Here is a 27,837-nt window from a genome sequence, read left to right as displayed (position 1 = left end):
ATCAACCGTCAAGGTGGTCTACACTCCCGCCGCATGCCGCAACTCGCCTGCCATCTGAGGTCGCTTCGTGCCATTCACATCCCTGGCGTGCTCAATCGTGCAGCCGACGAGCTCTCACAACAGGCTATGATTCCGGGAGAGTGGCGTCTCCATCCCCAGGTGGTCCAGCTCATATGGGACTTCTTCTGAGCCGCTCAGATAGATCTGTTTGCCTCTCCGGACTCGACCAATTGCCAGTTGTTTTATTCCCTGACCCTCGGCACGGATGCACTGGCGCACAGAAATAAATGTTTTCATGCATATTTTATTGGTAACACTTACAAAAAAGTTTCATTAGTGAACTACATTAGTTCTACAGCATTTATTAATCTTTGTTAATGTTAATCCTTTCAACACTTACTAGTACTTTTTTATATCAAAAGTTTTAAGTGAGTCAAAAGTAAGTTATTGTTAGTTAATGAGACCTTATTGTTAAGTGTTACAATGATTTGATTTCAGTTGAAGTAACAGACCTGTTTTTGAATAGTAACCCTAGTGTGAATGAAGGTTGCACACACCTCTGAGTGTGTGGGCAGCTCCTCATGATTGACAGCTGACAGTGTGTGCAGAAGATTGACGGGTGAGGACGTCTTCTGGGCTCTTTTCAAAAGCTCATCACTGAATCTGCTCTCATCCACTGTGGATGACACACACTCAAGATTCAATCTCCTGCCTGAATTACAGCAAACACTTTATATACAGCACTTAAGAGACTTTGATTACAGTCACAATAAAATTAAGTCTTTACAATAAAAATAGCGAATGAATGAACTCAAAGTCTGGACTGGGTGTAGGAGAGATTAAAAATATGTGAATTTATAAAGGAGGTTTCATGATATGCACTATATATTTACAGTGTGGCTTCATGATATATTCAAGAATTCATGCAGTTTTATTCATATTTTGAATAAGCTTTGATTTTTATATTTTTAGTTTTCATGTTATTTTAGTTTTTATTTATTTACAGTTTATAATTTTAGTGCTTCGACTTATTTCAGTTTATTGCCTTGGCAACAATTTGTTTTTTCAACTAATATTTATATCTTATTTTATTTCAATGAACAGAAATGTTTTTAATGGTTTCTTTTATGTAATGATAATCCCCTAATCTGCACTATATCAGCTCTGCCAGCACAACCAAACAAAGTTATCTTACATTTCTTCATCAATATTAAATACTATGGCTCCTTTCCTACCGGTATGACTGATCAGTCCATCGGTTGATGTAAATCTGTTCAGCTCAGCATTTTCTTCACTATCTAAACGATCCATGTCATGACACAGTTCCTCAATGTCCATCTGCAATGAACCGTTTTTTACCTCATCCATTTTACTCTCCACCAGATCAAACACAAATGATTTTACTTCTGTTTTTAAGAAAAGCACAAGAATCAGAATGCTACTATGATGTAATCAATGGAACCGGAATGTAACTGTAGAGATGAGAAATGAGAAAATGTCCAAAACAATGAATTTGTTCCTAAAAACGTCTTTATTCCCTTCTTAAAAGTAAAATGGAATGCATAAAAATAGCAAGAAGTGATAACATAAACATAAGAACAGCAGAGGGGAAAATTAATCAGTGTATTTGCTAATGATTATATTAAACTGATCATAGAGACTACTAGACATTGTTACATTTCAGGAAGTACAAATAGTTTAATCATAGTTGTGTCTGCATATCAAACTGGGACACAAGAAAGCATTTAAGCATGGAAGAAAACGCCACACTGCGTTTGTTTCTGTAAGCACAAACGCATGATGATCTCCAATGGTGGAATTTTAACTACTGCTTCTTCCAAAGATTCGCAAAATGTATACAAAGATTTGGACGATGTCCAAATACAGATTGAGGGAAGCGAAGATATATTCCTCGGGACTCAGGGATAATTTCTTGTTCCCCAGAATCAGCTGTGTGTCCACGGCCAAGAACTGCAATACAATCGGGACATTATTTCATTTATTTTCTTGTATGATACGAGTCGAAATGAAGCATGTTATCTACAGCAGGGATTCCCAAACTCTTTGGACCCTGAGATTTAATATTTAGTTATACAGTAGTTTAGTTTGGTTAATATTTGACATGTCAAAACACCTCCAGGGCCCAGAAAACACCTCTATTTTAATAACTTAATATTTGCATGTTCATAGTTCTCTGATATAATAGTCACGACATGCAGGAAAACAAATCAAATTATTTCATGTTTTTCGTGTTTTATTGTTATTGTACATTTTTATGACTGAATTAATCATTATTAGCTAAATAAATGGAGCACTTACACAGGTGAAGATCAGCGCACCCAGCGACGCATAGATGAGTTCCAGAATCCTGCTGTACAGGAAGATGCACAGGATCCCAAAGAAGAACAGGACGATGAAGCACACGAACAGCACCCCGTAACAGGAAGTGAAGTCAAACTTGGTCTGTGATTGGACAGGAGATATTTATGAAAATCAGCTTTTGTAAATGACATCACTAACACTAGAGATGACTAAAATAGAATTCTATTTTCAAAAACTATATTTTACAGTAGTGGCCAAAAGTGATGTCTGGAGGGGAGATTAAAAACCCTACAATTTTGATTAAACCATCAAAATATGAGGATAATATTTTATATATTTAAAATATTTTAAATATGAGGGAAGAGCAAACCACTAAACTTGATTAAGGTATTAATCGGACACAATTATTTGAAAAATATGAAAGTATCCGGTTATTGAGATGGCAAGATGAGCACTGACCTGTAGAGAGAAGACGATCACCATAAAGCAAACCAGCACCGTAATGCCAACAGCCATCACCACGATTTTGGTATCGTAGAAGCTGGATATCACCCCGACCATGTAGGACATCGCCAGTGTCAGGACAGACTGAAATGCAGGAAATCATTCAGTACAATGCATGAAAGGAGAATTTAAAATGTTTTCCATTTGAATCTGTTTCATCAAAGATTCACCAAAAAAATGAGGTTCCAGGGATGCTTCCGGCGAAAGTCTCCGCAGCAGAGGATGACGAAGTAGGGCACGAGGAAAACTATATAGCCGACCAAGTACGTCCACGTGTTCTTCATCACAAACAGTTTGACGTGAGGCTCAAAAGTGAAGAGGGCCACAAAGCCACAGGTCACTGCCAGCTGCAAACTTAAAACAGCGAACACCTGAACACAAGTACAGAAATAATACAACGTCAAAATTCATTGTTGGGTTTTAGCGGGTCTTATTGCACAGTTACTATAGTTACAGGGATATTTCACCGCTGGAAAGATGAATTTGTATTTAAATTAGGTCATTTATGTAGTAGAAATGTGAAATTATTTTAGAAGTTGGTGCCTTCTAGACTGAGAAAAGCCAGAAAATGTATTTTTTGGCTCATGTGGATGAAAGACAACAACTCCCAGAATGCACTTGTTTCACTGCCCTACGAGGACACTCCCAAGCCACACCTACCGGTTACAGAGGGCAGTATCGGAAGAAATGATACAACTAGGCTACTAGTCGACATGAAACTGAAAAGACGGCGTTTTATCGTGAGATCCCCCTATGGGCGGGTTGAAAACATGCAGAACGAGCTCCCCCTACTGGCTGTAGTCTCTCGCCTCTGGACTCTGATGACGCTAAATGACGATTTTTGTGTCATCTGAGGTTTTTTTTCCAGACACACAATACAGAAATCTCTCGTCTCAGTGGGACATGAGGGAGGGAAGCACGGTCATTCCAAAATACTACCGGGTTTCTACTGATACAAAGCTTAATGCTAATCGCTGAAGTATCCCTTAAACTAAAACGTAAAAAAACTTTTTCATTACTTGAATAAAAAAGAATATATATATATATATATATATATATATATATATTCATACATATACTGTATATAAACACACATATTAAAGCCGTCAAATCAATTAATCGCGATTAATCGCATCTAACATAAAAGTTTGTAAATATATATATTTAATAAATATACCCGGCGCATAATTTACGATGTAGGAGTAGCGTAAAGCTTAGGTGAGAGTAGACGCGGTTCAAACAAATAGAGCTGGGCAACAAACTTAAGCCCCTCCCACATTTCTCTTTAAAAGTTCTCGTTTTAGACTTCTAACTTGTGAGCGGTGTTTTGTTTTGCTCTGTCCTCTGCGCTTCCGCATCCGTCAATGCGTCTTGCGTTAGATCAGAGGTCACTCTTCCCGTTACCGGAAGCCAGTGATTGCAGTTCATAAAGTTATAAATATGGATATTACTCTTACAAAAACGCATGGCTTCGCTCCAGAAGGCCGTTATTATCCCCCTGGAGTCATATGGATTACTTTTTTGATGGATGGACAAGCTTTTTTGGGCTTCAAAATCTCATTCTCAGGTACCATTCACTCCCATTAAAAAGCTTGGAAGAGCCAGGATATTATTTAATTCAACTCTGATTGTGTTTGGCTGAAAGATGAAAGTCATACACACCTAGGATGGCATGAGGGCGAGTAAATTATGGGATAATTTTCATTTTTGGGTAAACTAACCCTTTAAAGCAGAACTCGGCAACTCTAGCGAACTCTAGTCAATTCTTCGCTGATTTTCCCTTTTGTTGAAAAAAAACTCACTTGCGGCGGCCTTCTCCCCCTCTCTAACCGCTGCTCAAGTGCATTTGTTATGATCGGAGCAAGCCAACTGTATCGTGTGGAGCTATGTCTACCGAGGTGGGTAATCTGGTAATACATCATACATGCGTGTGTGTTTATGTCGAATTGCCGTAAAGCAATTCGTGTTTCGCGCTCGTTCTCGTTCTCGCTTCTCACGAGACTTCCAATTTCTATCTTGCCGGGACGGTAGTCCCCAAGTTGCAAGGTTGGTTTTCCGCCTGGGAACAATGGGGGGAGCAGGTAAAGTCACCAATATCACCAGAACAGGTTGTTGAACCATCCAAATGATATCTAGACAGTTTTATTAAGTTAAAAAAGTTACCAAGTTCTGCTTTAATAATCATAACGTCTCGGTTACCAATGTAACCCTCGTTCCCTGAAGGAGGGAACGGAGACTTAGTCGATCGTACCGACTAATGGGATCACGCCAGGGAGCCAGATGTCTTCGATATAGTATCCAAATCAAGCCAAATGAGCATTGGCAGGTGCGGGTATAACAGGGAAGTGGATGGACCCACCATTCTTTTTTTTTCGCTGAGGAGCCGAGCGGAACCCGGTCAGCGGTGGTCCAGTAATAGTAGCAAGGGGACTAAGTCTCCGTTCCCTCCTTCAGGGAACGAGGGTTACATTGGTAACCGAGACGTTCCCTTTCCGTTGGGTAACGTTCAACTTAGTCGATTGTACCGACTGATGGGATCCTCTAACACGCCACTATTACTGCCACCTTCCAGTGCCCAGAAGAAAGCCTCCTAATCTTTTCGCAGCAGTTCTGGGGCGAAGAAGATAGGGCTAAAACCCGGGAAGTTACTGCTGTTCCACCCCTGCTATTAACCTTTGGATAACACTGGGAAGGCGTCCCCTATACAACATGCGGTCCCCCGCAGCCTCCAACAAGTTCCACAACCTCACTAGTGGTAGACCTGGTACCAAACGCTCCGCCACGTCCTATACCGAAAGGGGACTGGAGGAACTAAGGTTCAGAGAGGAACCTAAGTAAAAAACGTGTCCAACTCCATACTGAGAAAAGAGATGCTCTGCCCGGGGGTGAGCTTGCTCTTTTCCCAGTTGACCTGAAGACCCAATAGACTGATATGCTGGAGCAGCAAGTCTCTGTGTTCACACAACTGTTCCTGCGGCTGAGCCAGTATCAGCCAGTCGTCGAGGTAGTTAAGGACACAAACGCCCTGTTCTCTCAAGGGAGAAATGGCCACCTCTGCAAGCTTCATAAAGACGCAGGGGGACAGAGACAGTCCAAAGGGTAGGACTTTGTACTGATACGCCCGACCCTCGAACGCAAACCTCAGGAATGGCCTGTGTCGCGGCAGGATGGAGTCGTGAAAGTACGTGTCCTTCAGGTCTACCGCTGCAAACCAATCTCCTGGACGGACACATCTGCATATGTCCCTGAGTACTATCATCTTGAACGGGAGCTTGTAAAAGGCCCGATTCAAGATGCGTAGGTCCAAGATTGGTCTTAATCCACCTCCTTTCTTTGGCACAATGAAGTAAGGGCTGTAAAATCCTCGCTTCATGTCGGCTACAGACTCCGGTTCTATTGCATCCTTCGCCAGTAGGACAGCAATTTCTGCACGCAAGATTGGGGCAGATCTGCTCTTTACAACCGTGGAGTGAACGCCAGCGAATCTGGATGGGTGCCGGTGGAACTGAATCGTGTAGCTGCGTGCAATGATGTTCAGGAGCCAGCTGGACGGTCTGCAGAGGTCTTTCCAGGCTTGCAGAAACCGTACCCGGGGGGCTCGTGGCACCACTGACGTACCAGGAGGAGGCCAGCGAAGTGGAGGGCAGGGACCCAACCCGGAGGGCCCTAAGGCGCTTAGGGGGGCGCTGCCTCGGCGACGTGCTGATGGAGTGACTGCTAGCGGCGACGGGGTGAGAAGCTCAGCAGGCCATCGCGGCAGGGTGTGTCGGGCTTCCTCCACCTGCGACTGAGCTACAGAAGGCTGTTGGGCACCACCCACTGTAGCGTCGCCAAACAACCCCGTCTGGCAAATTGGGGAGTCCAGGATCCGAACCTTGTCCGCATCTTCCATATCAACCAGACCGAGCCAATGATCGCGCTGCTGAACCACCAGAGTGGACATTGCCAGACCGATTGCACAGGTTGCCACACTTGTGCTCTGAAGAGCCAAGTCGGTTGCTTTACAGAGCTCACCCATGAGCTGACAGTCTGGCCTACCCTTTTGCACGTCCTGGCGTGTTTTAGCCTGAAAAAGCTGTAACAAGGCCAAGGCGTGCATAGAGGCGGCGGCTTGCCCATAGGCTCCATAAGTTGCTCTGACAAAGCAGACAACGACTCCAGAGCCTGTGAGGGGAAACACGGTTCTCCAGAGCCGGATGTAGCGGCCGCCGGACACAGGTGTGCCAGAACAGACCGCTCCACCGGAGGGATCGCCGTATAACCACTCGTCGCTCTGCACTCAAGGGTAGCGAGGGGGGAGGAGCCATCCTGGTCACTTAAGGCAGTAAAGGGTGCCTTCCATGACCTGGTTAGCTCCCCATGCATCTCGGGAAAGAAAGCTCCAAGAAACCAATCATCCAGCCGAGACTGAGCGGGCCCGGGCGGAGGATTCCACTCGAGCCCGACAGCCTCGGCGGCCCGTTTCAGCATAGCTGACAACTGTGGATCTGACTCAGGCCATGCTGTACAACCCAGGGGGGACAGCACGGGGTATCGTCCCCAACAGTATACAGCTTGCCCTCAAATGTAGTGGTCGGCATCCTATCCCCCTGGTGAATTTCCAATGGAACGTCTAATTCACCCATTACAGATGAATCAGTGCGCTCAACACTAGAATCCAAAGGTATCGATGTGAAGGAGTTGTGATGAGTCCACGGGGAATAATCTCTAGGCGGAGCCTCAAACACAACTCTGCGATCACCTGACTCACACCACCCGCGAAGGAGTGGCGCAAAATCAGGGACTCTACATTCGCGAGCGAATGAGAGTCTATATCTGAACACCGAGATAGGCATATTTTCACACAGAAAACATGCACCATCCACAAAAGCTGCCTCAGCGTGTTGTATGCCCAAACACGCGACACAGAAATTGTGACCATCACAGAGGGCTAGGTAACGACCACATCCAGCAGCGCACAGGTGGAAAGACATCCTTCTTCCAGAGAAGAAAGATGAAAAACTCACCCGTGTTTACTTCCTTGGAATAACGCCCTTCACCAGTGCTGGAGCACACAGGGATGTCCGCGGCGACACTGACGAAGCACTCACTTTCCTCGCCCTTAAACCAACCGTCAGCCAACAAACACAAAGGTTGCTGTGAGAACAGCAGTTAAGAGATTCAGAAGCTCGCGATCACCACTGCACTGGGAGAGCTTCCAATAGAAGTGCCGACACACACAGGCTTGTTATTAAAGTACACTTTCAGAGATATCGACATAACAACAGATCGGCTCCTAAGCGAAAAGAATGAATGGTGGGTGCATCCACTTCCCGGTTATACCCGTGCTGCAGTGCGGGGTGTGAATTGCGCACCTGCCAAAGCTCATTTGGCTTGATTTGTATACTATATCGAAGACATCTGGCTCCCTGGCGTGATCCCATCAGTCGGTGCGATCGACTAAGTCGAACGTTACCCGACTGAAAGGGAACACATGAGAACATGATGCTGCATACAGTATGCTTTCCGTTGAACTTGAATCTTGTTTTGACTGTGTTGAATCTTTTTATTTGTGCTGTCATGAAGGATTGCTCCGTATCAGTATTTACTTTTCGAATGAACATCCTTCTGATGACTTTATTATCGAGTCCAAAGCCTCCGAACTGGTCCTTTTCATAGTCTGGAGGTGGGCCGCTTTTCACTGGATTACCCATTGCCACTTATTTCACAAAACAAAAAGGATAACTAACTTAGTTGAGAGTTTATTAACAAAGAGCATGTATTAAAATTCCCATATGTGAGGTTGAATCTCTTACCATACGGAAGTGGCTGTTTGTACGGACCTTTGGCGTAAGGTCCTACTTGAGGATACGGTTGCTGTGGATATCCAGACCCTCTCTGTCCGTACATGGGATTCCCAAAAGCAGTTGGTGGTGCATACGGGGGTCCAGCACATCCAGTAACAGGTACTCCAGGATCCACTCCTTGAACAGCGGCCTCATAAGAAGGGGGAGGCATCATAAAGCCTGGCGGGGCAGGCTGAACCATGGTGGTGACATGTGGGGGGTTGTCAAAGCGAGTGTATCCATTTTTGTTTTGTGCCATGACTGGATCTCAGAACTGTCAAATAAATAAACAAATAAAAAAATAAATAAACAAACAAACAAACAAACAAACAAAATACAATACAAATAAAATACATATAATTTATATAAAAATAATGTTATTTTCTTTATTTTCCCAGCCTGACCATCAGCACTCCAGTGTTCACTGAATGAAAATCTTGCAGTATCTAGAAAATAATTCACAAACATACACACAGCATAACGACTAAATACATTTACTATAACAAATGTACATTCACTTTTAATGTCTTAATCATTTCTATGCCTTTCCAGGCCTCAAGATCGGCAATTACTTCCCTTATAACAACGTCAAAAAACAACATAAAAAAAGTGGTCTAAAACTATGAAAAAAAAATCTCTGGTAAGACGCCATAACAGAGCGTTGAGAAATAATAACGCTAATATTAGGATCCCAATATTCAATATGAATATACAAATGGTTACAGTAACAAAATAACAATGTAAGAGAACAAAAGAGACAAATCAGAGTAAAATTGCGAAATATTACACACTTTAGGTTTTCGAACTTAATCAACACACCTATCAATTAAACTAATTAAAAAATATTAACAAAAACTATATTTTACAGTAGGGGAGATTTGTTTTTAATGACCCTACAAGTTTGATTAAACCATCAAAATATGAGGACAATATTTTATATATTTTAAATATGAGGGAAGAGCAAAAAACTAAACTTGATTAAGGTAGCCTACTAATCGGACAAAATTATTTGAAAAAATAGCAAACTAGCTACAGGTTTATATTTTACTATGCAAACAAAAATGCATATAAAAACAAAAACATCTCAGGAAAAAGCAAATATTGACTACAATATAATCAGTTATTAGTAATTCATTGGTTCTGTCCTATTTTTGCATGTGTTCCTAGTTTCTTTGGCAGCCTGGCCTAAAATGATATCGGCACAATTTGGCATGTTTCATTGCGTTATCACAAATACAATGATTGACTCCCAAGCACAATATGCTTACAATATCTTTAATAATATTTTAACTGGAACGGAATATTACATCCAAATATTGTTATGTAATCAATCAGCATATTGTTGTGTAACTTCCTATTAAAACAGTATAGGCTATTTCACAATTTTTCACAGGAACTGAATATTAAACAACTATATTGCGAAAGATTATTTACAAAACAACGACTGCGAAAGCGTGCACGGATTATGAATTTGTTCACTGTTACCATTGTAGGCTATAAGTAGCCTACTTTTTCTGTAGCCTATAGTTCTATTTTGTTCATAAATTTTGCATTCTATTTTGGCTTTCTCGTGTGTCCCTATTTTTGTTGTGTCCCTTTTGAGCCACGGGGCGAAACGGGTAACGTTACGGATTGAAAAGCCTACGGTTTACAGATCTGAGCACAGCTGAGACTTTTTCTCTGGTAGCCTAAGTTAGGCTACTTTTGGCGTAGGATATTTATTTCCGTCAAGGTCATGCTGCGATGTCAAATGTATTCCCAGGAATGAGTGATGCGCTTTCCGCTTTTAAAATTTTATAAAATAAGTAGCCTAATAAAAGATATGGCTTGAATGGTTTAAAAGCATTAGCAAGAATAAAAGCGCATCATATAATGTAACGCCATGCAGCCAAAGGATGACAGAAAAAAAAAACGGATGCTGCGTTAATTGCGTTAAATATTTACTTACCACTGAGACTTTTCCCATTTCTACCAGTAACGCTTATTCAACTTCCCGCGTCTACTCTACCTGCGCAGATAGGCCTGGCACAACTGGGGTGTAATGTAGGTTGCCAGGTTGAGCTCACAAATGGGTTGAAATTTGTATGATGTGTTGATTGCGCGAGTACGAGTAGGATGGGTTTCATACAAGATCTGGCAACTGGACAACCTTGGAATAATATATTGATGTGATTATTCATATAACGACGTTTGGGCCATACAAATAACTGGAGTTTCACGGGGGAAATAACAAAACGGGAGGGGGCGGGAGATGGGTGTGAAATACGGGAAACTCCCGGGGAAAAAGAGAGTGTTGACGGGTATGCATTCAACAAGACATTTTCACCTGGTTATATCCAGTTTAGACTTGTTGTGGTACATACGTAATTAGATTATGCACCGTTTGTCCATGTTAACAAACAATGTAAAAAAACTTGTAGGCTAATATTTTTTTTTTTGGTTTGTCTTGATGTAGCCTAAGTAATCAACTCAGTAATTTTCTTGGTGATATCTAAAGGTTAAAATTTTTCGAAACTTTCCGCTAATGAGATTCTTCGGGGCATTTTTTCCTTACTCAGGACACATTGAGGATACAAAATTAGTTGAGTTTGCTTATGTTGCAATTTGTTCAACCTTTTTTCATAAAATGACTGGGCAGTTACTCACTTCCCTAACGTCTCGACAGAAAAAAATCTCTGGTAAGACGCCGTAGGCTACAGAGCGTTGAGAAATAATAACGCACGATCCCAATATTCAATATATATATATATATATATATATATATATATATATATATATATATATATATATATATATATATATATATATATATATCAGGGCTCCAGACTAACTTTTTTTATTAGGAGCGCTGTAGCCCCTGACTTAAAATTTTAGGAGCGCAAGCAGAAAATTTAGGGGCACACCTTCACATTTTCCCCCTAAATAACTATTACAGACAAATGCTTTGATAATAAATAGATTAAGCGTACAGAAATTATGGTGCAGTTTTATTTTAAGATCACAGGGCTCCAGACTAACATCTGAGGGCCACGGCTCTTAAGTTCTACAGAAAGTATTTGGTAGCACTGTGAGATGACAAAGCACTGAGCTAAATTTGAGGTGTATAGATAAAGTTAAATTTAATTATTATCCTTCATAATGTCTTAATATTATTTCAAAAGCAAAATGAGTGACAAAATAGATATTAGGGAGTGAAAATAGCCAATAAGCACCCTCAGCAGCTGTTTACAATGGTAATTTAGTCTTCTTTAAAAAAAAATAAGTGTGAGTTTTCCTACTTCTTGAAACTTTCAGTTTTATAAATAGAGACAATCTTTAAAGGATGAACAAAAATGTTTTGGTCGACACATAAAAAAAAAATATTTTAATAGGATATAGTTTTGAAGTGCTGTAAAAAGATGTGTAGGCTACTTTCATAACCACAGTATACCATAGTTATAGTTATGTCTGGTTCAGAATACGCAATTTTTTTGTCTGTTACTACAGTCAATGTATCAGATTACACGATTTCGAGTCTCGACTCCTAAAAATCTTGTCATGTCCTGGACAAGAAACATTGTCAGACTACACATTGCTTTACGACCAGTCATCTCGAGCCGTCTCACACACATATTCACTCGCACATGTACACACGCACGCACACACTCTCTCACTCTCTCTTGCTCGCTCGCTCGCTCGCTCACTCACTCACTCGCGCGCGGGCGCACACACACACACACACACTCATTCACTCGGAACCCTTCATGGAGGACCGTTAAAAAATGAATTGTCGTGATGTCGTAAACAAAGCATCGCAGACGCGACGTCGGTTGTCGCCCACTATGAACGAGATGAAATTTACTGGTCGCACATGTGCGACTGGATGTAAAATTTAGTCGCACACTCTCAAATTTTGGTCGCAAAATGCGACCATTTGGTCGCAGTCTGGAGCCCTGTATATATATATATATATATATATATATATATATATATATATATATATATATATATATATAAATACAATACAAATAAAATACATATATAATTTATATAAAAATAATGTAGATTTTTTAATTTTCCCAGCCTGACCATCAGCACTCCAGTGTTCCCTGAATGAAAATCTTGCAGCCTATCTAGAAAATAATTCACAAACATACATAGCCTACAGCATAACGACTAAATACATTTATTATTCACTTTTAATGTCGTAATCATTTCTATGCCTTTCCATGCCTCAAAATCGGCATTTACTTCTCTTATAACAACGTCAAAAAACAACGTCAAAAAAGTGGTGTAAAACTATGAAAAAAAATGTCTCTAAGACGCCGTATCAGAGCGTTGAGAAATAATAACGCTTATACGCTCCCAATATTCAATATGAATATACAAATGGTTACAGTAACAAAATAACAATGTAAGAGAACAAAAGAGACACATCTGTGTAAAATTTCGCAACATGACACTTTTTTCACTTCAGTGATGAAGAGTATGAACTTACATGAAGCTGCGCGCTGTAGAGTAGAGTTGAGTTTTCGAACTTAATTAACACACCTAATCAATTAAACTTGAAGATTCGTCTTTAAAAAAATCAGTTCTCTTCAGTAGGCTAAACACGAACAAAGCACGACTCTCGTGAACGCGCTTCCAGTTAGCAGTGTTCCCACATTGGGACGGTCATTTCCAGCCCAAAACCCGCCCACTACAAAAAAAAAAACGCCCAAAATTTTACTGCCAAAATAATGTGATATAATTTCATTACCATGTCATTCAAGGTTGATAGGCACAATTTGCATCTCCTTAAAACAAAATATAACGATGATAAAATAAAAAATAAATAAATTTTCAAGGAAAACAGATCAAAACAGGGCAATAATTAAGTAGAATTATCCAATATGACTAAAATGTCCAGGTGGACACTGTCAAAACGGCAATCAAGAAATGAACCGATGACTTTAGGCTACACATTGCAGAACATAACGCAGAATTTAGCAGTCAAAACGGATTCATCGTTGATTCAAACCCTTTTCAGCTCTGTCAGGGACAAGAGTGCAGTCTGGATGGCTGGGCTATTGTGCACATGACCATGGACAGGAGTCGTCCCATTTCAGTTCAAGCCATTCAACGGTGCTCTCCTCTCTCAGAGTTACAGTCACCATCGATATCTCCCACCACGTGTACGTTTTTAGAGTTGCTCACTATCTCACTCTTTACTGTACTATATAGTAGGCTGTATCACTTTGGCATTAGCGATTACTTGAGTAAGTTAGGCTACAGCTACAACTTATCACGCAAGTGATTTTAATACAAAAAAGGGATAAAATAGGATAAAATTAATCTAGGATAAAATAAATAATGTTGATTTTTAAGGGTAAAGGATGTTGCACTAATAGTAATTTGACATAGCATCCAGCAGGTGTCAGTGTTAACCACATGTTGCTGCACATTCTTCTGTTTTATTGTGTTTATTTAGTCCTTCAATACATGGAAAGGGTATTTGTATTAATATTATCTGTAATACAGTAGGCCTATGCAGCTTTACGTAATTTACGTAAGAGGGTGTATCTACAGATTACTGCCTTATGTTATATGAAGGTCTTGATAAATCTGTCTTGTAAACTGTTTACCTGTTTTCATACAGTGAGGAAAATAAGTATTTGAACACCCTGCTATTTTGCAAGTTCTCCCCCTTTTAGAAATCATGGAGGGGTCTGAAATTGTCATCGTAGGTGCATGTCCACTGTGAGAGACAAAATCTAAAATAAAAAATCCAGAAATCACAATGTATGATTTTTTAACTATTTATTTGTATGATACAGCTGCAAATAAGTATTTGAACACCTGAGAAAATCAATGTTAATATTTGGTACAGTAGCCTTTGTTTGCAATTACAGAGGTCAAACGTTTCCTGTAGTTTTTCACCAGGTTTGCACACACTGCAGGAGGGATTTTGGCCCACTCCTCCACACAGATCTTCTCTAGATCAGTCAGGTTTCTGGGCTGTCGCTGAGAAACACAGAGTTTGAGCTCCCTCCAAAGATTCTCTATTGGGTTTAGGTCTGGAGACTGGCTAGGCCACGCCAGAACCTTGATATGCTTCTTACAGAGCCACTCCTTGGTTATCCTGGCTGTGTGCTTCGGGTCATTGTCATGTTGGAAGACCCAGCCTCGACCCATCTTCAATGCTCTAACTGAGGGAAGGAGGTTGTTCCCCAAAATCTCGCAATACATGGCCCCGGTCATCCTCTCCTTAATACAGTGCAGTCGCCCTGTCCCATGTGCAGAAAAACACCCCCAAAGCATGATGCTACCACCCCCATGCTCCACAGTAGGGATGGTGTTCTTGGGATGGTACTCATCATTCTTCTTCTTCCAAACACGTTTAGTGGAATTATAACCAAAAAGTTCTATTTTGGTCTCATCTTGACCACATGACTTTCTCCCATGACTCCTCTGGATCATCCAAATGGTCATTGGCAAACTTAAGACGGGCCTTGACATGTGCTGGTTTAAGCAGGGGAACCTTCCGTGCCATGCATGATTTCAAACCATGACGTCTTAGTGTATTACCAACAGTAACCTTGGAAACGGTGGTCCCAGCTCTTTTCAGGTCATTGACCAGCTCCTCCCGTGTAGTTCTGGGCTGATTTCTCACCTTTCTTAGGATCATTGAGACCCCACGAGGTGAGATCTTGCCTGGAGCCCCAGTCTGAGAGAGATTGACAGTCATGTTTAGCTTCTTCCATTTTCTAATAATTGCTCCAACAGTGGACCTTTTTTCACCAAGCTGCTTGGCAATTTCCCCGTAGCCCTTTCCAGCCTTGTGGAGGTGTACAATTTTGTCTCTAGTGTCTTTGGACAGCTCTTTGGTCTTGGCCATGTTAGTAGTTAGATTCTTACTGATTGTATGGGGTGGACAGGTGTCTTTATGCAGCTAACGACCTCAAAGAGGTTCATCTAATTTAGGATAATAAATGGAGTGGAGGTGGACATTTTAAAGGCAGACTAACAGGTCGATAGACAGGTGTTCAAATACTTATTTGCAGCTGTATCATACAAATAAATAGTTAAAAAATCATACATTGTGATTTCTGGATTTTATTTTTTAGATTTTGTCTCTCACAGTGGACATGCACCTACGATGACAATTTCAGACCCCTCTATGATTTCCAAGTGGGAGAACTTGCAAAATAGCAGGGTGTTCAAATACTTATTTTCCTCACTGTATGTATAGACAGACAGACAGACATAGACAGATAGATAGATGAACCAGAACACACAAACTCTATTACATCAAGAAAAGGTTACATAAACAATCTGTTCTACAGAACTAGTTTTTAGGCATCATACTAGAGTCTAAAGAGACTTTTAATGCAGGAAATAACTTCAAAATAAAACGAATGTCTTTACTTATAAAACACAATGTGCTTACACATTATTTACCTACTATTTCAGGTTGCTGTAAATTACTAATAATTATAACAAGATTTCTAAAATAAATACACAGAAAATAAGTGAGACAAGATACTTTTTAATAAATAATCTAAATTGTTTTTATACACATTTTATCAAATGTCACTCATTCAGTGTGATACTGCAACATTTTTATTAACAGAGCGCAAAGTGTAAATAATGACTTACAGGATGACTATGGCAAAGCTTGTTTAAAGAAAAGCAAACTTTGTTGCAAGTGGACTGGTGTTGTTAGATATGGCCTTTTAATACAAAAAATACTTGGACATCAATTCTGTAGCTGCACATTTGATTGCAATAATTTCCTTTCGCCACATTCCACAAATAAATGTTACAAATAACACAAAGGCAACAACAAATCCAATGACATTCCCTTCCATTTATTAACCATAATAAGGCACATTAATCCAGAGTAGTGTGATCAGTAGGCCCACTAATATTGAAACATACAGTGTACAGTCTTTCAGTAGTGCTCATTGCCTTTATTTTTGAATATTTAGTTCTAATTATAAAATTGACCTTTTCTATAACCCCAACAGATGTGCAAGTATAACTAAACATTTCCTATCAGTAACAGAATGTGATGTAAGGCACAGAGTTGCTGAACACTGTCTGCAGACACGTCAAACCCTTTATTCCTTGTCTGTTGTCTGTCTTTTAAGGCACTTTGTCTTGTTTCCTAACCCAAATACATAATAATCATTTCAACAGTCACATATGCAGGCTCATGAGGTTATCAGAGGTCAAGATCGTGAGATGCAAAGGTGCAATTTTTAGGAAAATAATCAGGCATCCATCAACATATATAGAGATGAGACTCAAATAATGGTGACACCTGCAGCCTGTGATGCAGTAAAGGCATAATTCACCTAAACATACATTCTGTCATGATTTACTCACCCTCATGTTGGTCAGAATTTAGTTCTGTGGGAAATAAAAGCATGAATTTTTAAGATTTTATGTTCATGCATCTGCACGCCGTTAGTGTTTAATTTCTGAATATGAATGAATGAATATGATGGTTTTATGGTGCTTTTTGGCCACTTTGGAGTGTAAATAGCCAAACCAAAAAGTCTCACTTATAACAATTAGGTTTCATAACTACATTATTTAACATGAACTAACAATGAAAAATATTTTTTTAACATATAATGTTAATTCCAACATCTACCAATACATTTTTACCATTAGTTAATGCACAATGTGAACTTACAATGAATTTGACTAACATCAACACATATTAATGAATCGCTCATTGTTAGTTTATTTTAGAAAATGCATTAACTAATGAGACCCTTATTTTGTGTAAGGGTAGGCTATCAGGTTTTTTAGTGACATGAGGGTGAGAAAATTCTATGATATTCCTTAAATACTTGTACATAAAGAAACTAGATTCGAGTTAATGAACAGCATCATGTTTGTCAAGCTACAGCCTACAGCGTTCTTCTCCGTAATAAATATTAAATACTACAAATAAAATGACGAGAACATAATAAATCACAATAACGGAACAATAAAAAAAGTTTCTTTGGCTGACAGACACGGTAAAAAGTGGCACAGTCACGAATGGTCAGAGGACCAGGTGTTGTCCTGTCGGTGTCACTGCATGCGGTCCGTCTGGAGCTGCTGCGGCTGGTACTGAGCGAAGGCCGCCGCCGTGGCCCCCGGCGCAGGAGACGCGAGAGGCTGCTGGACGTAGCCGTAGCCGGCCGCGGAGACGTACCCCGCGGCGGCGGGCGAGGCAGCGTACGGGTACTGGTCGTAAGCGGCGGCGGCGGCGGCAGTGGCGGCAGCGGCGGAGTACTGCGCGTACGCGGCGCCGGTGTAATCCAGGTACGGAGAGGCTGCGGCCGCTGCTGACGCCGCCGACTGCTGGACGTGCGGGATCACCACGCTCGGCTGCATGAACGCCTGCGGGTACACATAGTGAGCAGGAATCCTGAGGGACAGAGAGATGCTGGGATTAAACTGGGAACCAGAAAAGCTGCACCTCAACAGCACAGTGCACTAAAGGGTTATTCAAAGAAATAGGATTGCCACAATAGTAGAGCATGCTGGGAAGAGTCAATGATCAGCTGTCAGTAATTCTATCATTTCACTTTAGAAGATGCAATGAACTTTTCAGGTATTTTAATGTACTGAAACTCACTGCGGAGCTAAAAATACCAATGGGCCTCATTAATGAAGTACAAGCCTGTAAATCATTCATCAAAGCATTTTTTACATTCATTTTCACATTCAATTTACTGCAAGAATTTACATGAGAGGGTGTATCTACAGATTTCCCCTTTCTATATTATATGAAGGTCTTAAATTATAGTCTTCATTTATTGTTTTATATATTATTTTTTTATTGTTATAACCACGAGGGTTCCAGACCCTCAGTCTTAGAACATGAAAATGTGTCATTAAATATTATATTTTTATTATCAAAGACTAAAGTAAACCATTTCAAAATTGTATTGTGAAAATGTTTTATATAAAGGTTAGCGCATTTGTGCTATCATTCCCATCATTTGCATTTAATAAATTATGTTTTCTTCATATGTCAGATCAAAAATGACATATGAAGAAAACATATAAATCAAGATAAACAGTACAAAACAATATTTTGATTTGATCCATCTGATCTATACTGTTTGCATAGGTAAAATTAAGCAAAAAGTGTGAAAATATTATTGAACTGCATTTAAAATGCAAGCTATGAATCAGTCTTAATAATACAAAAGCATATTTCAAAATGTCCATTTCCATCAAAGAATGAAGGATGATTTGAGAGTAGAGGACTAAAGTGATGTCCGGCCTAGGAAAACAGACATCTTGACCCTTTTTGCAAATATTATTTCAAATTTGTTATTAAAGGTTTTTGTAATAACATTGCAAAGTTGTGCTTGAAATCAATTGTTTTATTTGTGATAACACAATAAAACATGCCAAACTGTGCAGACATATTTTTTTGGCTGGGATGAAATTATTAACAAATGCAAAAACAAGAGAGAACCAATGAAATATTAATAACTGATTTGTTTTTGTTTTTGAGTAGTAAAATAAAACCTGTAGCTGTAGTTTGCCTTTTTTGTCAAATAATTTTGTCTGATAAATACCTTAATCAAGTGTTTTGCTCTTCCCTCATATGTAATATATATATATATAAAAAAAAAAAACACATAAATGTTCCTCATATTTTGATGGTTTAATCAAACTTGTAAGGTCATTAAAACCAAATATCCCCTCCAGACATCACATTTGGCCACTACAGTATGCTAAGCGAGTTTATTTTTATTTCGAGTTTATTATAAGTCTACAGGGACAAACATGCCCATAGTTTTAGATTTATGCCTGTTTTACACAGATGTTCTGCTTGTAATTCATGAATGAGGCCTAATTGGTGAATCACAAATGCATGTCATTAGAAAGTGCTGCCGCTACCAAGAGTCCACTGCGCTGACCGTTCTAGCTCTTAATGAGAATTCAAATAAATGCTCTTGTATTAATTATCATGGCAAACCCATTTCGTTTGCAAACTCAGCATTCAATCATGAGTCCACGCCCTAATAATGCCTCTCAAATAAAATGCCAGGGTAAAAGTGACTATGGATATCAAAGCATATCGATCAATATCACAGCAGAAAAAAAAAACTTAAAAGAATAGAGCGACACCAATTCTGCAATCATAAACAGGGTCAATGTTACTGTCAAACCAAACAATATTTAAAAGAAAGAAGAGAAATCCAGTTAACTCACACACGCACACGAAAGAAGAAAAACAAAACACACTTGCGTGCGTTCACACATCACCACGTCCACTGCACACAAACACAACGCTTGAAGAGTGGAAATCTGCTGCTAAACACACTGAGAAACACCAGATCTAACACATATCCTACTTCTGCTTAAAGGGATAGTTCACCCAAAAACCCTGCCATCATTTACTCTCCCTCAAGCTATTCCAGTTTCTTTCTTCTGCTCAACACAAAAGAAGATGCTTTGAAAATGTGTGTAACCAGACAGTTGACTTCCATTGTATTTTTTATTTATTTTTTCCATACTATGGAAGTCAATGGGATCCATCAACTGTTTGGTTACTCATATTCTCCAAAATATCTTCTTTTGTGTTCAGCAGAAGAACTAAACTCACAGGTTTGGAACAACTTGAGGGTGAACTATGCCTTTAAACTGCGTATTCAGCATCTTTACACTGCATAGGCGGAAAAAAGTTGCATTTGAAATGGCATAAAGTATACAGGTAAAATATATTTCACCACAATAAAAAAAGAAAAACAAAACATAAAAAAATGGCATATTTTACATAAAGAAAATGTTTTGTTTTACAACAGTGACATTATTTTCAACATAATTATGCATTAATGCATTCACACACCTTTCTTAATGATTCACGTTACTGTAATACTACACAATATATTGAACTGTTTTAAAAGTATTTTTTTTTATTTAAATCCTTATAAATTAAAGGCAGCACAGAAAATACTATGGAAGCTTGTTTCCACCAGAAAAAAATAAATAAAATTATTGTAATTGTGACTTTTTATGTCATAATTCTAACTTTTACTCTAGAATTGCAAGTTTATATCTCGCAATTCGGACTTTATAACTCATAATTTCGAGTTTATATCTCACGATTCTGAGAAAAAGTCAAAATTGTGAGATAGTCACAATTACCATTTTAATTTTTTTATTCCATGAGGACTTAGTTTATTTCTCACAATTGCGAGTTTATATCTCGCAAAATTCAGACTTGTGAGAAAAAAAATTCTGAATTGTAAGATAAAAAGTCACAATTACCTTTTTTTATTTTTTTTTAAGGTGGAAACAAGCAATGATGTTTGAAAATAAACAAATAAATATTTTTTGACAAACTAAAAACGCAAATAATGTCACAATGCAAAAACTAAGTAAGTAAATAATGTATATGCGTAAAAGTTGATTCTTGTGCACAGCTGTCATTACAAAGGATACACACTTAGCTTCAGGACAGTGGCCAGTGCTTTTTTTAGCAATCAGAAACATTCTTCATCTGTGAATCATTTTCCACATACGAAAAACAAATCAGCGTAAAGTCTGGTACACACTGCTAATCTAAATGGCTAAAATTGCTTAACTGCCCTTTAATTCAACAGTGTAAAGATGCCTGAAGTCATAAATCCTAAAAGCGGAAGGGCTGAGCCACTAGCCGCACTAGACAAATTGCAAAAATAAATCACCTTTAAGACCCGTCCATGTTGCCGGGCAGATTTTATTTTTATTTTTCCATGGCTAAAATGAGTCCTAACCGGCAAGCATGCAAAAACAACAGGTGTTCATGTTAAATCTGGCCATAGATGAGTCTCTAACACACCATTCCTTACTGTCAGTCTCCTGGAGTGACAGGACAGGCTGTGGCGAGGCTATTTTCTGCTGTCCTTGCCATCATAAAACGAGAGCATGAGCAACGTTATCAGCAACACATGGCCCAACACTTTAACCCAGTCCTGAACCCTTCATTACCAGCGGCCTGTGAACACACACGCATTACTGCACACTATAACGTGTGTAAAGGCAAAACGGTCCATTAGATGCAGTAACGACTGGCCACGTCTTAAAAGTTCTTTCAATGTACTTAATTCTACTGATACTCATTTTACTACATGATTTGCATGTAGTGTAACATTTTATAATAAGGTCACTTTAGATTAACTAAAATTAACTAACAATGAGCAATACATTTGTCAATTAATCTTAGTTGACGTTAGTTAAATCAAAATACAACTGTTCATTGTTAGTTCATGTCAGCTCAGGTCCATTCAATTATATTAACAGATACTTTATCGATTTTCATTAAGTATTAGGAAATGTTCGAATTAACCAATGAATGCTTTAGAAGTATTTTTATTGTTAGTTCATGTTAACAAATGGAACCTTATTGTAAATTGATCCCGCACATATAACCCTTTTCCTGTTAATGAACTGAATGATTCGTATGCATGGTGAAATTTCGATTAGGTGCGATTTAATACAACATATAATTATAAATGTGGTGTAAAACTCAACCTAATTCCGAGCATGTCGTTGTTAAAAATACCCCTGTTACTAAGCTGCGCCGGCAACTTTCTTACTACGGGGGTTAGCCTAGGGGTTAGGGCTAATTTAAGGCACTTTGTAAATCACAGGATCTTGTGTCTCTGAACACCTGTTGTCTCGTGGCCACTCTGAATGTCGTTGTGTTCCCAACTAAAGTACAGCTGTTCTCTTTGGTTCAGTCCTCTGAGGGATATACATGTTCTCCTTGATCGGTACGAGCTGACTGAATCTTCCTAGATTAGAAGGACAGAAGCAACTGTGTACTGGATCGGTCAGTAGTACAATACAGTTGAATACTGTGGTTTCTTAGGCCCCAAATATTCTTTACACGAATACATGAACACACTTTTAACTACGCAAACTACATCACGTTATTGCATTCTGAAATGCATAACGAAATGCATAACATATGTGTCCCTGGATCCCAAAACCAGTCATAAGTCGCACGGGTATATTTGTGGCAATAGCCAACAATACATTATATGGGTCAAAATTATTGATTTTTCTTTTATGCCAAAAATCATTAGGATATTAAGTAAAGATCATGTTCCATGAAGATATTTTGTAAATATCCTACTGTAAATATATAAAACATTTATTTTTGTGAGTGAATGCAGCACAATCGCCTACATAAATGGACAACTTTAAAGGAGATTTTCTCAATGTTTCGATTTTTTTGCACCCTCAGATTCCAGATTTTCAAATAGTTGTATCTCAGCTTAATATTGTCGTATCTTAAAAAAAAAATTACCCATATGACTGGTTTTGTGGTCCAGGGTCACATATGTGTTGCATTCTAAGGATTGCTTTAATAATAACAATAATACATTTTATGTATCGATTGCTTTTTAAGGTAGTCAAAGTCAGTTTACAAGAGATAAAAATGACAAAACGCATGTTTGTTGCAGCTACCTGCTGAATAATAATATATCTGGTTTAATAATGGTTTAAGTATTGATGTTTAATGTTACCACAGTAATTTACTTTTTAAGGCAGTATCGCATACATCCATTGCAGAGAAGGAAATTCCACAGCGCAGTAAAGTGAAAGAAGTGAAAGAAATGTCAATTATAAATAAAGTAGTGGGCAAAAGTGATGTCCGGAGGGGAGATTTGTTTTTAATAACCCTACAGATTTGATTAAACCATCAAAATATGAAGAAAATATTCGATATTTTTTAAATATCTTAAATATTGATCTTAAAAACCATACATTGACTACAACATAATCAGTTTTGGCATGTTTCATTGTGTTATCACAAATAAAATGATTGACTCCAAGCACAACAACACAACAGGATTATAATATCTTTAATAATATTTAAAGAAAGTGTGAAGATGTCGACTTTCCTTGGCTGGACATCACTTTTGGCCACTACCATATACTTAATAATAAGTATAAGATAATATTTGTTTTTGTTGTGCATTCTATGCTTATTAGAATATCTAGATTTGAACTCTATTAAAATCAATTGAATGTCCAGTTAAACACTATTTGAAAGAAACGCTAAATGGCGCTAATGCTTCTGGCCTTAGCCAATACAGAATGAATACAGAATTCTATTTTTTTTTCACAAAGAGGTTTAGGGAAAAGTGAATGTAAGGGGAAAAGTCAGGGGAAAAGACAAACGATTCATTAGTAATATAAAAGAACGGAGGCACATGAGATACACTGCAACATGCAAGCCATGAGTTGTTTTGAGGGTGCGCCAGTCAAGAAAGACAAACTTTGACCCCTTCAACAACAGAGCACTGAAACGTCTGTTCAAGTGAATAAAAAAATCAGTAAGAACAAGCTGTGCACAATCATCAAGAAAACGGAAAAAGGCGTTCCCAGCACCCCAAGACAAAGATACGACCGTCTCCCCGAATCCCCACGTCCTACTATACACTCATTTCTATTAAAAGCACACGGTTTAGCTATGAAAACCACTTCAGACAGGTCCAAACGCACACAAAAGCTACTCTCCAAAAAACAACAACGTCCATGCAAGCTAATCACCATTTGAGAGTGTACGTGTTTGAGTCTACTGGTAGAGCTTATGAATTCTGACTTTGTTCAGCTCGTTCACCTCTTAGGTTACGTTAACCGAAAGAGAGCCTGTCAGATCAGAGAGAGACACATTACATTGAGTCACGCTGGAAAGAGGAAGTGACAGACGTAGACTTTTCAGGAGTTGACAACAGTGCAAATAAAACCACACAACAACCACAAAGATAAAAAGCACACACACACACCTCATAACCTGGCGGAAAGGGGGAGGATACAGTAATGGGGAATGCTCATCCTCACTATCTCTATGGCACAAGGAGAACAACATTTTATAGCACAGGAATGCATCAAAAATGCACAGAAATCAACATAATTATACTTCACAGAATATTGCAACATGTAGGAATATGATATTGTTGATCATCACACATGTATCTTTAAAGGTGACGTGTTATGTTCGAGTATCACCAAATGGAATTGCAAAAATATTTTCCAGACATCTATAAATAATGCTATTGGGTCAAGCTAACAAAAATGTATTCTAAGAATGTTTTGCTAAGTCATGAATGTTCCCTGAACTTTCACAATGTCCAGTTTTTTTCTTGGTTATACGAATGTTAAGGGAACATTCCATTTTAGAATTTTGCACACATTAACGTTACTTTTGAATCTGAAACAAGTGGTAACATTTGTTAAAAATGTTAGACGAAAGTCCAACTAAAATGTTTTTGAACAAAAACTCTCTATGAACAATGTATATAACAGTTTTGTACTAATGTTTTGAGACCATGTAACTCTGAACAAATGTTCTATTAACGTTACTGTCATAACTTTCTGATTGTTAATAATCATAACTATGAACTTGTTGGTCAAACGCCAAAGTTCTGAGAACGTTGGCTTCAAGCTGGGTGTGTCGTGACACTCAAATAAACAGATCATTCTATGAACTATTTACTTAGAGTGACTATTAAGGTGTGATAAAAGAAATCATTTAAAAGCAAAGAAGAAAAAAAGAAAAAAAAGGAAAAAAAAAATATCACACACATCACCTTTAAAGAAAGTCAATGGTACAAATTTGTATAAGATGACAAAATGCTGCTTTTCCCATATCATACTTTTACATAAGAGAATGTAGATAAATGAGAGAAGGCCTAAAAATAATCAAACTGCACAAAATATATAGTCATCAATAGTCTTGTCACACTTACCCATAAGGCCGTTGGATAAATGTGGGGTGTATCTGAGGGACACCAAATGAAAATCCTGTAGAGAAAAACAACCTTATTGCACTTATGCTACGTTATACTAAAAAAACACATACAATGACTAAGATAAGCTTTATTCTACAAGGAAAAAAAAAACCTCAAGAACATTCATATTAATTTGATTACAAAATTGTTATCATATGTATCAAGTAATATTTTGTATTTTTCTTTATTGCATTTGACAAATAACACTGTGACAATTATATAAGCATTACTATATTCACTATGTAATCTCAGATTACACAAAGGATTTTTCGTATTTAGAAACCCCAGTGTGATGCTCTGTGCCATGCAGCTTGTCTTTATTGCATGGTTTCTGATACTCTGCATTAATCCGCCAACAGCGTGAAGCTTCGGCTCACCCTCTTACCTGGCTGCATGATCCGTGGCTTGGCCCCCAGGTACGCCAGGTTAACGTTGGCTTTTCTACCGTCTATGATGGGGTTTGGGTCCTTACAGGCTCGTTCTGCTGCAGCTCGATCAGCCATCGTCACCTACACACACATGAAAAGAGGAACACACAGATACATGCAGCGTTTTCAATGATGTTCAATGTGTATGGGACGTGTTGAGAGTTTAATATTACAAGTGACTGCAAGCAGTGTTGGGCAAGTTTCTCTCTAAAAAAAAAAAAAGTAATTAATTACTAGCTACTAATTACATCTTCAACAGAGTAATTAGATTACAGCACTCTCTAAAAAGTACTGCATTACTATTCACTTTCTAAATCCCATATCAATCTCGACCAGTTGAACAATACAAGGACAGACATGAAACTACTCTTTTAATTCTTTCAAATATATAATATAAAACTTTTTTAGTATTTAAAGGGAGATGGTTACATTAAAAACGTAAATTTTATCATTACATTTTGATGTTGTTTTTATATAGAATTGTTCTATACAGTATCTAATGCAATTTCAGAAGTGTAATTAAATTACAGAAACATTAATAAGTAATCCCTTACTTTACTTTTTCAAAGGAAAAGTAATTAAATTACAGTAATTAACTTAGTAATGAATTACACCAAACAATGACTGCAAGTAAATCTAGACAGACAGACATACGACTTACAAAACCATAGCCTCTGGATTTTCCAGTTTGTCTGTCAGTAATGACAACAGCTTCCTCGATTTCTCCAAACACTTCAAAGTATTTTCTGAGGCTGGAGTCGGTGGTGTGATAGGGAAGACCTCCGACGAAGATCTTGGTGTATGTGGTGTCCTTCTGAGAGCTGTGCATCCTCACGAGTCACGACGGGGCGCGCGCAGTTCAGCGAAACAAACAAACAGTGCAAAAGTTTCACTACGACTGGTTAAATAAATAACGACTCGTATTCTTGGAAGGTAGCAGTAACAGAGGTATGTGACAGCGCAAGTGATTTGATACGAGGTAGAATAAACCACAGCAAACAAGTGCGTCTGTCAGGAGAGGGAACTTAACATGCCATATGGTTTTGGTGGCTCTCACTCACACGCGGACAGACTCCGCCCATTAACACTTTCACCCCGCCCACGATCAACATTAACCACGCCCACTATTAAGGAATCTCTCCTGTTCCCTGACTGAGGTGACTTTCTTGCTTACTCACTTTCATGTGACTAATGATTTTGTAGTTTAAATTTCAGAATATTTTTAGTGCCTGTTGCCAGTCCAAATGATCTTATTTTAACTGCAGCAATCATGTAATGCTTTGTCCCGCTTTAATAATGATTTGAAGGAAGGGTGTACCAATCAACAAACAAACATATTGTCAGCATGTATGCTATTTTTATTCTCTGTGCTCGGTGCTAAAACATTAGAGGTAACTTTGTAGTTAGTATGTAGGCCATGGGTTTAATTCCCCAAATATAGTGTGAGCTCCTTTAGATAAGAGCATCTGGCAAATGCATAAATGTGTGTTGTATTCCAGTGATGTCCTTTACAGTATTCAGAGATTCTATTGCAGATGTTCCCTGCTTCAATCTGACACAGTGACCTAGTGACCCAGGAACTTAACATGATAATGCAGGTCAAAGTTCAGACTCAGTTACACAACCTAATTCTTGTGAAGAAGAGATCAAATCAGCCAGCCAAACACAAGAATTAGTACAACAATACTCTTGCCGAAATACACACCGTGGTAGCATTTACTGTACTTCAACAAATTATACATTCATTAATTTAAGATAATTTGTTTGTCTTTTAAATATTGTGTGATTGCGTTGCAAGGGTCTAAACCTTAATGTTCTGAATTTAGTTTTGCTAAGTTACAATGTCATTTTTTCTTTCTGGTGAAACTAAATTTTGGTTGAAGATTAAAGGTGTAAAAAATACAAGATAATCAGTAAATAATTGTAGGCGTTGAGGTTTTGGATTTCAAATTTCACAAAATACAGCAACAAAGGCGGAGAAACATTGGT

At 38.6% G+C, this 27,837-nt stretch overlaps 2 protein-coding genes across 4 annotated transcripts; both read right to left on the bottom strand.

Moving 5' to 3' along the window:
* Positions 1-1,509: 1,509 nt before the first annotated feature.
* Positions 1,510-13,678, bottom strand: LOC308704324 (protein lifeguard 1-like). Of its 2 annotated transcripts, XM_081388531.1 has the most exons (8): positions 13,129-13,264; positions 9,056-9,097; positions 8,622-8,925; positions 8,415-8,524; positions 2,997-3,197; positions 2,782-2,910; positions 2,320-2,463; positions 1,510-1,971 (listed from the first exon to the last, which is right to left on the bottom strand). In XM_081388531.1, exons 3-8 carry the CDS (start codon positions 8,908-8,910, stop codon positions 1,822-1,824), a joined length of 1,023 nt encoding a protein of 340 aa, XP_081244657.1. In that variant the 5' UTR covers positions 8,911-8,925; positions 9,056-9,097; positions 13,129-13,264; the 3' UTR covers positions 1,510-1,821. The 2 variants fall into 2 exon arrangements, with proteins under 2 accessions (XP_081244657.1, XP_081244656.1); XM_081388530.1 differs by lacking the exon at positions 9,056-9,097 and having other exon boundaries at positions 13,129-13,678.
* A 2,464-nt stretch (positions 13,679-16,142) lies between these two features.
* rbm24b (RNA binding motif protein 24b) lies at positions 16,143-26,955 on the bottom strand. Of its 2 annotated transcripts, XM_081388790.1 has the most exons (5): positions 26,510-26,955; positions 25,806-25,929; positions 25,379-25,433; positions 24,416-24,475; positions 16,143-18,039 (listed from the first exon to the last, which is right to left on the bottom strand). In XM_081388790.1, exons 1-5 carry the CDS (start codon positions 26,675-26,677, stop codon positions 17,700-17,702), a joined length of 747 nt encoding a protein of 248 aa, XP_081244916.1. In that variant the 5' UTR covers positions 26,678-26,955; the 3' UTR covers positions 16,143-17,699. The 2 variants fall into 2 exon arrangements, with proteins under 2 accessions (XP_081244916.1, XP_081244917.1); XM_081388791.1 differs by lacking the exon at positions 24,416-24,475 and having other exon boundaries at positions 26,510-26,911.
* Between the last annotated feature and the right edge of the window lie 882 nt (positions 26,956-27,837).

Source organism: Scardinius erythrophthalmus (genome assembly GCF_964197995.2).
Source record: "Scardinius erythrophthalmus genome assembly, chromosome: 16".
In the NCBI taxonomy this organism is placed as follows: domain Eukaryota; kingdom Metazoa; phylum Chordata; class Actinopteri; order Cypriniformes; family Leuciscidae; genus Scardinius; species Scardinius erythrophthalmus.
This window is presented reverse-complemented; position numbering and strand designations above follow the sequence as displayed.

Bases quoted from the DNA above. Each gene is read 5' to 3' on its own strand.
- LOC308704324 (XM_081388530.1), bottom strand. From the start codon at position 8,910: ATGGCACAAAACAAAAATGGATACACTCGCTTTGACAACCCCCCACAT. The intron at 3,198-8,414 runs GTAAATACTGAT...ACTTGTGTTCAG, and splicing joins GAAGGATGTTCATTCGAAAA to GTGTTCGCTGTTTTAAGTTT. The intron at 2,464-2,781 runs GTCAGTGCTCAT...GTCCAATCACAG, and splicing joins TGATCGTCTTCTCTCTACAG to ACCAAGTTTGACTTCACTTC.
- rbm24b (XM_081388790.1), bottom strand. From the start codon at position 26,677: ATGCACAGCTCTCAGAAGGACACCACATACACCAAGATCTTCGTCGGA. The intron at 25,930-26,509 runs GTAAGTCGTATG...ATGTGTGTGTAG, and splicing joins AATCCAGAGGCTATGGTTTT to GTGACGATGGCTGATCGAGC. The intron at 24,476-25,378 runs GTAAGTGTGACA...CTTGTGCCATAG, and splicing joins TTTATCCAACGGCCTTATGG to AGATAGTGAGGATGAGCATT.